General features: G+C 46.5%; 2 protein-coding genes across 7 annotated transcripts in view; both read left to right on the top strand.

Moving 5' to 3' along the window:
- The window catches only part of GGA2 (golgi associated, gamma adaptin ear containing, ARF binding protein 2), a 43,645-nt gene extending 38,369 nt beyond the window's left edge, over window positions 1–5,276 (top strand). For both annotated transcript variants that reach the window (XM_084882735.1, XM_084882734.1), the window contains 3 exons: window positions 751–920; window positions 3,624–3,734; window positions 4,184–5,276. In XM_084882735.1, coding sequence (XP_084738861.1) covers window positions 751–920; window positions 3,624–3,734; window positions 4,184–4,206 — 304 coding nt within the window. In that variant the 3' untranslated portion in view covers window positions 4,207–5,276. The remainder of the gene's footprint in view (window positions 1–750; window positions 921–3,623; window positions 3,735–4,183) is intronic.
- Window positions 5,277–9,511: 4,235 nt separating this feature from the next.
- Window positions 9,512–12,494, top strand: part of COG7 (component of oligomeric golgi complex 7) — a 55,746-nt gene continuing 52,763 nt past the window's right edge. For 2 of the 5 annotated variants that reach the window (XM_084882718.1, XM_084882719.1), the window contains exon 1: window positions 9,538–9,768. Coding sequence is in view for 2 of the 5 variants with exons in the window: in XM_084882716.1 (XP_084738842.1) it covers window positions 9,600–9,768 (169 nt within the window). In the remaining 3 variants the exon portion in view is untranslated. Of the gene's footprint in view, window positions 9,769–12,494 lie in introns of all 5 variants that reach the window. The other 3 variants (XM_084882716.1, XM_084882720.1, XM_084882717.1) reach the window with 3 other exon arrangements.

Below are 12,494 nucleotides of genomic sequence, written 5' to 3'. Positions count from 1 at the left end.
TCTCACATTTGGATCTGTTTTGCATGCTTTGTTTTATACCACTTTGCTTGACTTGCTAGTTTGTGCTATCTGAGTATTTGTTAATGCAAATAGCTGTACCTCCCTCTCCCTCTCTCCTTTTTCTCTATGGTTAGTCTCATGTTTTTGTTTTTCCCACTAAATGAGATGTAGAATCATTTCCTAGCAACATTAAAACCTTTCCTTTAGGATTTCTGTTGGAATGCTGTTAAACCTGTTAATTGGAAGAGATCTGCTATCTGTATAGTTTTTCCAAGTTAAATATGGGAGGGCGGGGGTATAGTCATATATAAGAGACCAGAAGAAAACAGGCCTAGATGTTAGCAGTGCTTATTTCTGGATAGAATTAGGATGTTTATTTTTTTCCATATAAGGCTGTTTGTTTGTTTTTTGTTCGTTTGTTTTAAAAAATGATGTTCTTTGATATCCTGTATTTTTCATAGTGTTCATACATTATATTAATCATAATCATATCTCCATTTTAAAAAGCTCTCTTAAAAAACACCTGGTAATGTGCTTAGGATGGTTAGATGGTGGGAGAGGTCTATGGGGATTATGAACATCCAACTAGAAGCCGTAGGACTTGGCTTTCGGCGGTGCCGAGGCTAATCCCTGAGCTGCTCTGACCGGAGGAGCACCAGCATTCGGTGGGAAGGTGCACGTGCCTCCAGGCGTGGCTGTCTGGACGTTACAGCAGCACTAACATTTCTCGGTTCTGCCCTTCTCTACCAGGCAGCCTGCCTCCGATCATCGTGTACGACCGGAATGGATTCCGAATTTTGCTCCACTTTTCCCAGACGGGGGTCCCTGGCCACCCCGAGGTGCAGGTGCTCCTGCTGACCATGATGAGCACTGCCACCCAGCCTGTCTGGGACATTATGTTTCAGGTGGCCGTGCCAAAGGTGAGCCATTCACTGGGTAAATCCTTTGAGTTTGTAATTTCTGAGCACCAGATCCATTATCTCTCAGTTAGGTGGAAGGATAGAATCTTCACTCAAAGTAGTTGAAGGTACTCAGCAGCATGGCTCAGTGTTTGAGCATCGACCTAGGAACCAGGAGGTCATGGTTCCGTTACTGGTCAGGGCACATGCCCAGGTTGCGGGCTCGATCCTCAATGTCAGGTGTGCAGGAAGCAACTGATCAGTGATTCTCTTTCATGTTTGAAATCAATAAAAGTATATTTTAAAAAAGTGGTTGAAGGTAAAATGGGGACTTTATTGGCTCATTCTGCTGGTGATTCCTGATGTCTGGTCCAGGTATGTTTTTAGAGGATTCCTTAGGAACCTGTCTCTTCCCTCTCCTTACTGCTTTCCTGTGGAGCCTGTTCTGTGACAGACTCTTCCCAAAGCAGAAAACAGTGCTAGCAGCTCTAGAATCACCTGGTTCTTAACTCTTGAATCTCAGAAGGAAACTCTCCTATGCTGTACACCTGAAACTAATATAAAATAATATTGAATGTAAACTGTAGTTGGAAAATTTATTTATTGATTGATTTTTAAGTTTGGGGGGTTTTTTTGTTTGTTTTTTTGTCCTCACCAGAGGATATTTTTCCATTGATTTTTTTAGAAGGGAGGAGGAGAAGGAGAGAGAGAGAAACATTGATGTGAGAGAGACATATCGATTGGTTGCCTCCTGCACAGGCCCTCACCAGGGATGGGGATCAAGCGTGCAACTGAGGTACATGCCCTTGTCTGGAATCAAACCTAGTCCCTTCAGTCCCCAGGTGGATGCTCTATCCACTGAGCCAAACTGGCTAGTGGTCGTCAAACTCATTAGTCAACAGAGCCAAATATCAACAGTACAATGATTGAAATTTCTTTTGAAAGCCAAATGTTTTAAACTTCTTCTAATGCCATTTCTTCAAAATAGACTTGCCCAGGCCGTGGTATTTTGTGGAAGAGCCACACTCAAGGGGCCAAAGAGCCGCATGTGGCTCGGAAGCCGCAGTTTGCTGACCACTGGAGTAGGGATATAATTGATTTTTTAAAAATTTTTATGTAACGCTTCAGGAATTTGCGTGTCATCCTTGCTCAGGGGCCATGCCAGTCTTCCCTGTATCATTCCATTTTAGTATATGTGCTGCTGAAGCGAGCACTAATTGAAAATTTTAAAAAACTTTTTTAAAATGTAAAATTAAATGAATATGGTAGAGAGAGAAAAAAAGGAAGAACCCTGGTAGGTGGCTCAGTTGGTTGGGATGTTGTCCCATGTACCAAAAGGCTGTGGGCTCAATTCCCCGTCAGGACACCTACCTAGGTTTTGGGGGCGAGTTCGGGAGGCATTTCTCACATTGATGTTTTTCTATCTCTCTCTTCCTCTCTAAAATCAATAAAAACCCATCCTAAAGTGAGGGGGGGGGGGGAGAGAAAGAAAGACTCATCTGGCATGAGGCAGTCTGACTAATTGCCAAGAAAACGTGGATAGGATTGGCACTATGGTGTTCCTTGTGTGCCTTGGCAATTAGTGTCCAGGGATATGAGGTACTCGGGTCAATTTGGATATTAGGTCCACCCCTTCACAAGAGGAGGAGGGCCCCACAAGAATGGCAATACTGGAATCACAAAAGATAGGGAAGGAGCATGTCCTGAAAGGAAAGATTCAAAGCAGACTTTTTTTTTAAGAAGTCAGACACCAAAGTTGACATTCTTTTTTATTTTTTTAACAGAGAGGAAGGGAGAGGGATAGAAAGTTAGAAACATCAATGAGAGAGAAACATTGATCAGCTGCCTCCTGCACACTCCCCACTGGGGATGTGCCCGTAACCAAGGAACATGCCCTTGACCAGAATCGAACCTGGGACCCTTCAGTCCACAGGCCAACAAGTTGGTTAGGGCAAAGTACACATTTTCTTTCTTTTTTTTTGTGCACATTTTCTTAAATTTTTTAATTCTACGGATTTGAAAGAGAGAAACATTGATTTATTGTTCCACTTATTGATGCATTCATTGGTTGATTCTTGTATGTTCCCTGACCAGGGCTTGAATCCACAACCTTGGATATCAGGACAATGTTCTAACCAACTGAGCTGCCTGACCAGGGCCAAGATACATTTCTAAAAATATATTTTTATTGATTTCAGAGAAGAAGGGAGAGGGGGCAGGGCAAGAGAAACATCAGTGATGAGAATCATTGATCGGCTGCCTCCTGCATGCCCCCTACTGGGGATTGAGCCCACAATGTGGGCATGTGCCCTTGACTGGAATTGAACCCAGGACCTTTCAGTCCACAGGTCAATGCTCTATCCACTGAGTCAAATCAGCTTGGGCCCAAGATCCACTTTCTCATCCTCATGGTGATCATGTGGGGCATGTGTTGTTATTACGTCTGTTTTATAAATTATTGTTCTAAGGCTTGGAAAGGTTAAATATTTATCCAAGGTGAAAGAGCTAGTGAGAGCCGGAGTTGGAGTTCAATTCCAGATGTGCCCTCGCTCTGCATGTGCCTCTCCGAATCCAAGGACTGGCACATTCTGCGTGTGGGAGGAAGCGTCTTTTGAATCCTGCCATTAGTTGGTGGGGTGCAGGTCAAGCTCTCCTATTCACCTGACCCCTTATTAAAGCTGTCATTTATTAGAAATGACAAGTTGGATCTCCCCGTCCTTGTAGTCAATGAGAGTGAAACTGCAGCCGGCGTCCAGCTCCCAGCTCCCAGCGTTCAGTCCTTTGATGCCTCCGGCCGTGATCTCTCAGATGCTGCTGCTGGACAATCCACACAAAGTATGTTCTGGTGTCTAACAGCAGGGAGGTGGGCGGGGCCCTGAACTATAGGGTGGCATGTTGAAGTCTTCCTCTGAAGTCTCTGGTGGTTGGGAGTGGTGGCGGCTGTTCTCTGCTAGAGTGTGTTTTCCTTTGGGGCTTATTGAAAGAAGCCCGGGGACGAGACTGTCATGGTTGGGAACCAAGGGAGGGACAAACTCTCCTGTTACATGGAGTCTGAAAGGGTGAGGCCTGTCTGTGGGATGAAGGACTTGAATGCCAGGCTGTGGACCTGGCTCCTCTTGTGTTGGTAATCCCGGAGTCTATCCAGGGTGTCACAGCGAGAAGCCTTCACCTGGTCGAGTTAACAGGCATGCACTGTTGCTTGGTGACTACTGCATGGGAAAGGCTTTTACTTTGTGCTCTTCTCTCTGCTGCTTCTCACTAATTTATCTTCTATCTTTGCCTAGGAGCCAATCCGGTTACGGTATAAGCTGACATTCAACCAGGGCGGACAGCCTTTCAGCGAAGTAGGAGAAGTGAAAGACTTTCCAGACCTGGCAGTCTTGGGTGCAGCCTAACTTCTTTCCAGACACACCCTGCCATTCGAGTGTAGGCAATGTTCCTGTGCTGTCTACATGGGACTCATCACAGTGACTGAGCGCAGACTGCCAGGAGTGCTGTCCTGATGCAGCCTCCAGATGCCAGCCTCTGGCTTGTTTTGTACTGTGTGTGTGTGTGTGTGTGTGTGTGTGTGGGTGGGTGTGTGTGAGTGTGGGTGGACGTGCTTGCGCACACTGTACGGGGTTCATGGGAGGGTGGAACAGAACTTGGATGTGGTCAGTATGGGAAGTGCAGAAGCATTTCTGCAACCACCTGCTACGAGCATATCTGTTCTGTCTGTTTGGACACTGGTCTTCTGCCTCAGGCGGGACGTTTTATAGCCAAAGCTGTTGTTTTCATGTATTACCTTGTCACTCATCCACTCTGTGCCTTGTCAGCCTCTAAAGCCTTGGTTGCTCCCAGGTTGCTGCTCTCAGGGACCTTAACAGGGACTCAGTGGGTCTTGGGGCAGAGGGTGCTTCTGGGGCACTCTTTCCATTTCCACTAGGGAACGCTGCTGGCACGTGTTCCGAAGACCTTCTAGATGGAACGCGTGTCGCATGTTTTCCAGGCAAGAGGCTGCACCGACCAGAGGACCACACTTGGTGGCCAGTCATGTTCTTCACCACCGTGCCTTAGAACCTCCCACAGCTGGACCTCAGGGCGGCGGGGAACCAGATCCCAGGCCTCATTCAGGCTTAGGCTCTGCGGGTTGTGCAGCCTGTCTGGGCCCTTACTCAGGACCCTCGTCTCCACCCCCTGTCTGCACAGGCATGTACTTAGAGCCCGTGTGGCACAGTGCCGTCACCGTACAGCGTAGCTAGCACGCTCCCCCTCGTCTGTTGCCTTCGCAACCCAAGATGAACTGTGATGCAAATAGATATGAAAAGAGCTTAGCAGTGATTTAAATGGTGACTAAATGCAGAAAGTTGCTGAATAAATACCTGTGTAGCAAATATACTTTGTGGAGTTTTGATTGAAGGAGGTGTAAAGCCCGTTGCATTCAGAGATGATCGGCACAAGGGGATGTGGCCTTTATTGAGGACGGAAGGAAGACTTCATGAGGGACCAGGGGCCTCAGTGGCTTCAGTGAAGCCTCAGCCCCTGGGTCTAGCAGTGCTGGGAAAGAGATTGGGTTTCTGTTACACTCACGGGCCAGAGGAAAGTCAGGTGTGCAGTGAACTTAGCACCCACTCTGTGCTGATTAACAAGCGTGGCCTGAAGAAGTCCCAGCAGCTCACCTGTGTGGGCAGGATTCTACCTCAGAAACTGCAAGGCTCTTTGGGGGCTTTTTATCACAAAATGTGGCACTGTATAGCCTGCTCTTTCAACGTCTACATCTAGTTGGAAATCTGCCAACACTGATTGCTGGGGAAAGGTGCTATAAAAGATCAAGGCATGCTAATTTTTAAGCAAATGAGAAAACTCATAAAACATAAATGATGGGGTGATTTCTTCACTTGGCATAATGCACATAAGATTCATTTTAAGCTAACATTACTTTAATGCTCACACGCTTAGTATAGCTTTTATAGACTAGCCATTTCACCCTCTATAATGACCGTGTCAGCCTAGGAAGAACTGCCATCACAATGTGTGAGTGAGACTTACATTGTTCAGAGGTGAACTCCTGCATCTGACCTTCTCTGCTGCAGTGGGGTCTGCTTAGGGCGTGGTGGACAGGTGGGGGGGGGGGTGTGGTAGCGCGGTCCTGAATGTGGCCCTGGTTTATGTTATCAGTCCTCTAGTTTTCAAGTTCAGTGATCACTTCAAGCTCAGTCCTTATCCTCTTATTCACTCAAGTATTTGGCCAGCGACTATGAGGCAGACACTGTTGTAGGCTCTGCCCGTACAGCAGCACCAGAGTTCCTACCTTTCCTCATCTTCTGTTCTAGTGGGAGGAGAAAAATCCATATTCCCTGGTGGAGGGGGTCAGTATTTTCCTGCATGAACTCCTGGAATCCTGCTCACCCGTTCTTGACCTACCTCTGACTGTTCCCCTCTGTCCCTGTGTTTCTCCAGGGTGTAGTCCTCATTCTTTTTTAAGCACTGTGGGCAGTTCACCTCTAGATGGGTCCATCTCAAGCTTCCACCTTGCTGACGTCAGATCCATGTTTCAAGCCAGCAGTGGATCTCTCTATCTGGAGGTTCCACTGTTGCCTCAAACTCCAAATGTTTTGAATAGAACCCAACCTCCTCCCTGTTTCCACCTATATTTTCTTTTTATTTTTTTAACTATTTGTTTTTAAATCCTCACTGGAAGATATTTTTCCATTGTTTTTAGATATAGTGAAAGGAGGCAGGGGTTGGAGAGAAACATCAGTGTGAGAGAGACACATCAATTGGTTGCCTCCCCCACGCACCCAAATGGGACTGGGAAATGAACCTGCAACCCAGGTATGAGCCCTTGACCAGGAAAGGAACTGTGACTCTTTGGTGAGTGGGCTGACACTAACCACTGAGACCCCTGGCCAGGACTAAATTTTCTATTTGAAAGTATCTATCTGAGCCCTCATGGGCCCTTCATTTCTGCTCCATCCATTCCACTTGGTACCCTTGTCTCGAGTCTTTATTTCTAAATACCACCACATCTTGCTCTCCCTGCATTCACACTAGTTGCCTACCTCTCAGTTCTCTGAGCCATGGTACTTGCTATCACCAGAGTTCTATAACAAATCTGGGTACTTGATCCCTTGCTGGAAAATTCTGAGTGGTTCTTAATGTCTGAAAAGCCTATGCAAATTCAAGGTGCTTACACCAGCATTCAGTGCCCCGGCACTGCGCGCCCTGCTCACTGGCATCTGCCAAAAACAATGGACTTTCCACAGCCACAAGGTAGTTTGTCATGTTGTGAGGTTTTCTCCGTGTCTGGCCACTGCAGTTACTCCCCCCCTCAGCTCTTCAATGAATGGAAGATGCTGCTTTGCTGAGCATCAAAGGGCTGTGGAGATAGTAAGTGGTGAAAGGGTAAATGGCTTAAAGAACATGAATGTTACCATTAAAAAGAATATACAAGGTGGAAAGCTATATTCTAAAATGCAAAGTGCTGGACAAGTGCAGTGTCTATGAGTAGTCACACATTCTTTGGATACATTCCCATATAGAAGACACCAGCCCCAAACCACAAAATCTGTCACTAGGTGTGCTTGTGTGTTTTTTTTACTAAGAAAACAGAATTGTGTCCTGGAATACTAGCTATGGTTTTTTTGTTTTTGTGTTTTTAAAGGTGCAATTTGACACCCCATCTGGAAAGAGGTGAGCCAAACAAGGACAAAGCAGGCAGTGTCCTCAGATAAAATTACACAGTTAAGGCACACTTTTAAAAAATATACTTTATTTTTTACAGAAAGGAAGAGAGAGAAGAGGGATAGAGAGCTAGAAACATAGATGAGAGAAACATCTATCAGCTGCCTCCTGCATACCCCCTATGGGGAATTGCCCGCAACCAAAGTACATGCCCTTGACTGGAATCGAACCTGGGACCCTTCAGTCTGCAGGCTGACACTATCCACTGAGCCAAACCACACTTTTTAAAATTTTTATTTTTTAATCCTCACCCGAGGATATTTTTCCATTGATTTTCAGAGTGAGGAGAGAGGGGAAGACAGAAACTTCAATGTGAGAGAAACACATTGATTATTTGCCTCCTGCAGAAGCCCTAACCAAGGCCCGGCCCGGAGGAGCTTGCAACTGAGGTATGTGCCCTTGATCAGAATCAAACCCGGGTCTATCCGAGGTGAGCCTGCTAGGGCTAGGCACGCTCAATGTCACCCAGAATGAAGTTAACTCGGCCTTTTGTACCCTCATCCAGTGCAAACCCAAGTCTACCATGTTCATTCAGAAAAAACTTGCACTTTAAAAAGTAGTTTTCAGAGGTAGTTTTTAAAGATGAAGAAACACTTTAGCGTTACAGGCCCCAGGTACATCTGCTTTTAAAGATTGAGGTCTTGTACCTGCTTCGGCAGCACATACACTAAAATTGGAATGATACAGCATGGCCCCTGCACAAGATGACTCGCAAATTCACGAAATGTTCCATATTTAAAAAAGAAAAAAAAGTTTGACGTCTTCCAAAGCCCTAACCGTTTGAAATAATGAAGTCAGACCTTAGTTGTAATTGTGTTTACCTTCACTACTGCCACTGCCTCTACATAGCCATGTGACACGGAAAATATCCTCTGCAGAGTCCTCCCCTGTGACATGGGTAGTAGGATTGTTTTGAAAATTAAATGAGTTAATATATGTAAAGTGACTATGATACCACATGGCAGTTAGCTAATGCTCACCTTTCATTTGCTATTTCCTCTTAGCTTGTCCAACTGGCTTCCAGTAGAGGAGTGGACTTGCCTTGCCCATAATTACTTAAAGTTCACCTTATAAAATAAAATTTAAAAATTTGGTGAGGTGCAAATTAATACTGAGACAGTAAATGCCAAAGGTATGGGATAAATATATAAAAATTGTACGTGTAGAACAATTATATTCCTAAGAGCATTAAAATGAATATAACACTTTGGAATAAATTTAATAAAGATAAAAGACATTTACAATGTGCAACTACAAGATATTGCTGAGAGAAAATCTAAACGAGGTCCTCCGGGAACTGCTCTGGCTAGGGACATCAGCGATGTGTGGAGACCTCTCTGATTGTCACAACAAGTGAGGGTTGCTGCTGGTCTCTAATGGGTAGAGGCCAAGGGTGTGGCTAAACATTGTAAAATGCATAGCATCAAGGTTGGAAATCCCGATCTTAAGTGGAGAGGCATCTCATGTTCACGGACTGGAAGACAGTATTGTCAAGATGACAATTTGCAAATTGATAGATTCAATATACTCTCTATTTCAGCAGCAGTTTTTGTAGAAATTGATAAGCTGATCATACGATGTATGTGAAAATGCAAAGGGTTTAAAGCAGCAAACATTTTTAAAAAGAATAAAGTGGGAGGGCTTACACTACTGGATTTCAAAAATTACTATAAATGACAGTAATAAAAATAGCTTAGCAGTTTTATAAGGACAGGTAATAGAACAGAAATGAGTCCAGAAACCCTGACGTTTATGTTATTTGATTTAAAAAAAAATTTGATTTTTCACACTGCGGTCAGAGCTCCTCCAGCTCCCCAGACGCCCCGCGCGTCAGCGCTCTCTAAGGCAACGGTCCCCACTTCCGGGAGAGGTACGGCGCGCGGCGAGGGCCCTTCCGTTCGCCGCGGCGTGCTGACGCGGGCGGCGCCGGGCTCAGGCGCGGGCGGCGCCGGGCTCAGGCCGGGGCGGGCGGCGGCCATGGACTACTCCAGGTTCCTGGCCGAGGACTTCGACGTGAAGGAGTGGATCAACGCGGCTTTCAGGGCCGGCCCCAAGGAGGCGGCGGCGGGGAAGGCGGACGGGCACGCGGCCACGCTGGTGATGAAGCTGCAGCTGTTCATCCAGGAGGTGAACCACGCCGTGGAGGGTGAGCGCGCCGGGCGGCGGCTGCCGGGCTTCCCGGGGCGAGGGGCAGGTGGGCTCTGTCCTCCCGCGGGCCCTCGAGCGGTGCTGTGGTTTCCTTACAAAACGTAAGCTAAAATAATTAACTTTAAGGATATCTATCTCTACAAAACCCTAACATGCAAATTGACCAAACGGCGGAACCACCTGCGGAATGGGGGGGGGGGGGATGAAGGAGGGGGGCGGTGCCAGGCCAGCCAGCCCAGGCGGTGCCAGCGGGCAGATTGCCCAGCCGGTCCCCCACTGATAAGCCTTGATCGCCGGCCAGGCCTAGGGACCCCACCCCACCCTACATATTGGGAACAGTGTCTTAGGTTTAAAAATTAAAACCTGGCAAGGCTACTCTAACACTGACAGTGTTAGATGGATGATGCAGCGATGACAGGCATGAATTCTGGCTTGCACATTTTGTGGTCAGCCCTGATTCTGACACTTATAGCTGTGTGACAAAGCCAATTACTTACCTTCTCTCTGCTTCAGATTTTCCATCCATAAGATGGGGTGAATGGTACTACTGCCTCAGAAGGTCATGTTATGTACCACTTTCTATCAGGGCAAAAAACTGTAGCTGCCCATACAATAGCAAGATGCCTTTCACTTGTATGAAAAGTATGGTCACTGGTGCATGCAGCGTCCTGTATCTCGAGAGGGATGTCCAATTGCCAGTTTAGACCTGTCACCCCCCCCCACCCCCCTCCGCTAAGGGGTCCGGATTTTGAGGGCACAGGCCAGGCTGAGGGACTGCCTCTGCCCCATGCACAAATTTCGTGCAACAGGCCTCTAGTTAAGTAATAATCCACTGATCTTTACATATGGTAAAGGCATGACAGAGGTGTATGGCAAAGACACATCTGGGCGGCGTCCTGTTCCTGCAAATTCATTGCAGCGAGCAAGCCGGGCTGGTCAGAATAAAGACTGCAAGGTTCTTTAAGGGTAGTTAGTTTTAAAAACACACTCCAGCAGCCATCTCGCGAAGTCCTCCACCTGACTTTCACCCACTGTCTTCTGAGTGGACTGCACCTGTCTCCCTGCTGAGCTCTGGGAAGGACAAGGTCAGCAGGCTGCCCACTGGAAGCTTAGGGTTCGGAAATAGACCTTTTAACAAAGGTTATAGAAAAGGATGCTTATTTCACTTTAGATTCTTTATTGTACAATACTTTGCATCTTTTACTAATTATTGAGCTTTTACTGTGTGTGTCAAGAAATGGGCACTGAGGATGAAAAATGCCCCTTCTGGAGCTTGTCCTGGGGACGATGGGTGTGACTTTACTGAGACTAGAACACGAGCCGGGAAAGCTGGAAGAGGGTGCAGTTCACAGGGCACAGGGGGAGGACAGTAAGAATAGCAAATATTTGAGTCCTTGGTGTGTCAGTCCCTGTTTTAAGTGCTGTACACGCATTAACTACGTGGTTCTCGACCAAGGTGGGAATGCCTGCCCCTCTCCCCGGGATATTTGGAAATTGGGATTATTTTTAGTGGAAGTGGTGGAGAATGTCACCAAGATTGGCGGCGATGCCTAATAGTCCACAGTAAAGGGCTGCACACTGACGAATGTGCCGGCCAGGTTAACAGTGCCCTCTTATTGGCACGATTACCTAGTTTAAGCTGGATAACAGCCTGGGAAGTGGGCACAGCTATTATTCCACTTTGTAGTTGGAGAAAGTGTGGCTGAGAGAAGTAACTTGTCCTGCATCATGTTGCTAATGAATCGGGGAGTCTGGATTTGAACCCAGGCAACGGGTTGCAGAGCCCAGGCTCTTAGCCAATATAGTGCTTTGCGGCCTCTCTGTGTTAAACAGAGCTCCGTCAGTAATATCATCATCTTTATTATTACCAGAGGGTCATGCTCTCATGGGGGAACTTCTGCTAGAGATAAGGCAGGAGAGCAGATTGGGATCAAACTGTGAAGGCTTGTTGTGGGGTTGAACCCTGGGTTCAAAATAAGACCACCATAGGCTGATGATTTATTAAAAAAGCAGGCAAATATTTATTGAAATATCTGGCCAGGACAGCTGCAAGAGCACCACACGCAGGCGGACTCCATACTACTGCACCGCTTCAGGGGCAGGTAGTTCTTTTTAAAGGTTCTGAGAAGGAAAATCCCTATTTTGCAACAAACTGTTGTTTGGAATTTTCTGCTGTTCTTCCTAGATAAAATGTTGCTTTCTAGTTTGCTTTAGCCCGTTTGAAGAATGATGAAGATAAACTTAGCTGTCTGACCTTGCAGGCCAGAGACCAGATATGCCCACAATCTCAATACCATGCCAGGTGCACCTTCTCAATTGGATAGAACTGGATTGTTTTCAAGGCCAGCATCAAGATAACCACTAAGTGTACATAGGACTGGCTCTTCAATAAAAAAAAAAAAAAAAGTTCTGCCTGTAACCTTGCTTAGAATTTGAATTCATCCTCCCTAAGCCCATCGCGAGATGAACAAAGCAAGTAAGTGAAGGTCAAAGTCAGAATAGTAGGGTTAAAATTCAAACAGCAGTTTTTGCCCAAGTATGATTGCTACCATATTTCAGGCTGTGGGATCCCTTAACATGGCCTGCGTGGTTCAGGGCCCACTCAGGGTCCGGTTTCTGGAGGAGGCCGCACACTAAAATGAAGAGAGAGACTAGAAAAGAGTTAATTTGGGAAAATGGGGGGGCCAGGTGGGGTCAACCTCTAGTTGGAAGACTCTCTACCAG

Source organism: Pipistrellus hanaki (genome assembly GCF_964339955.1).
Source record: "Pipistrellus hanaki genome assembly, chromosome: 4".
Taxonomy (NCBI): domain Eukaryota; kingdom Metazoa; phylum Chordata; class Mammalia; order Chiroptera; family Vespertilionidae; genus Pipistrellus; species Pipistrellus hanaki.
Note: the sequence above shows the minus strand (reverse complement) of the source record. Positions and strands in the feature narration are given on the sequence as shown.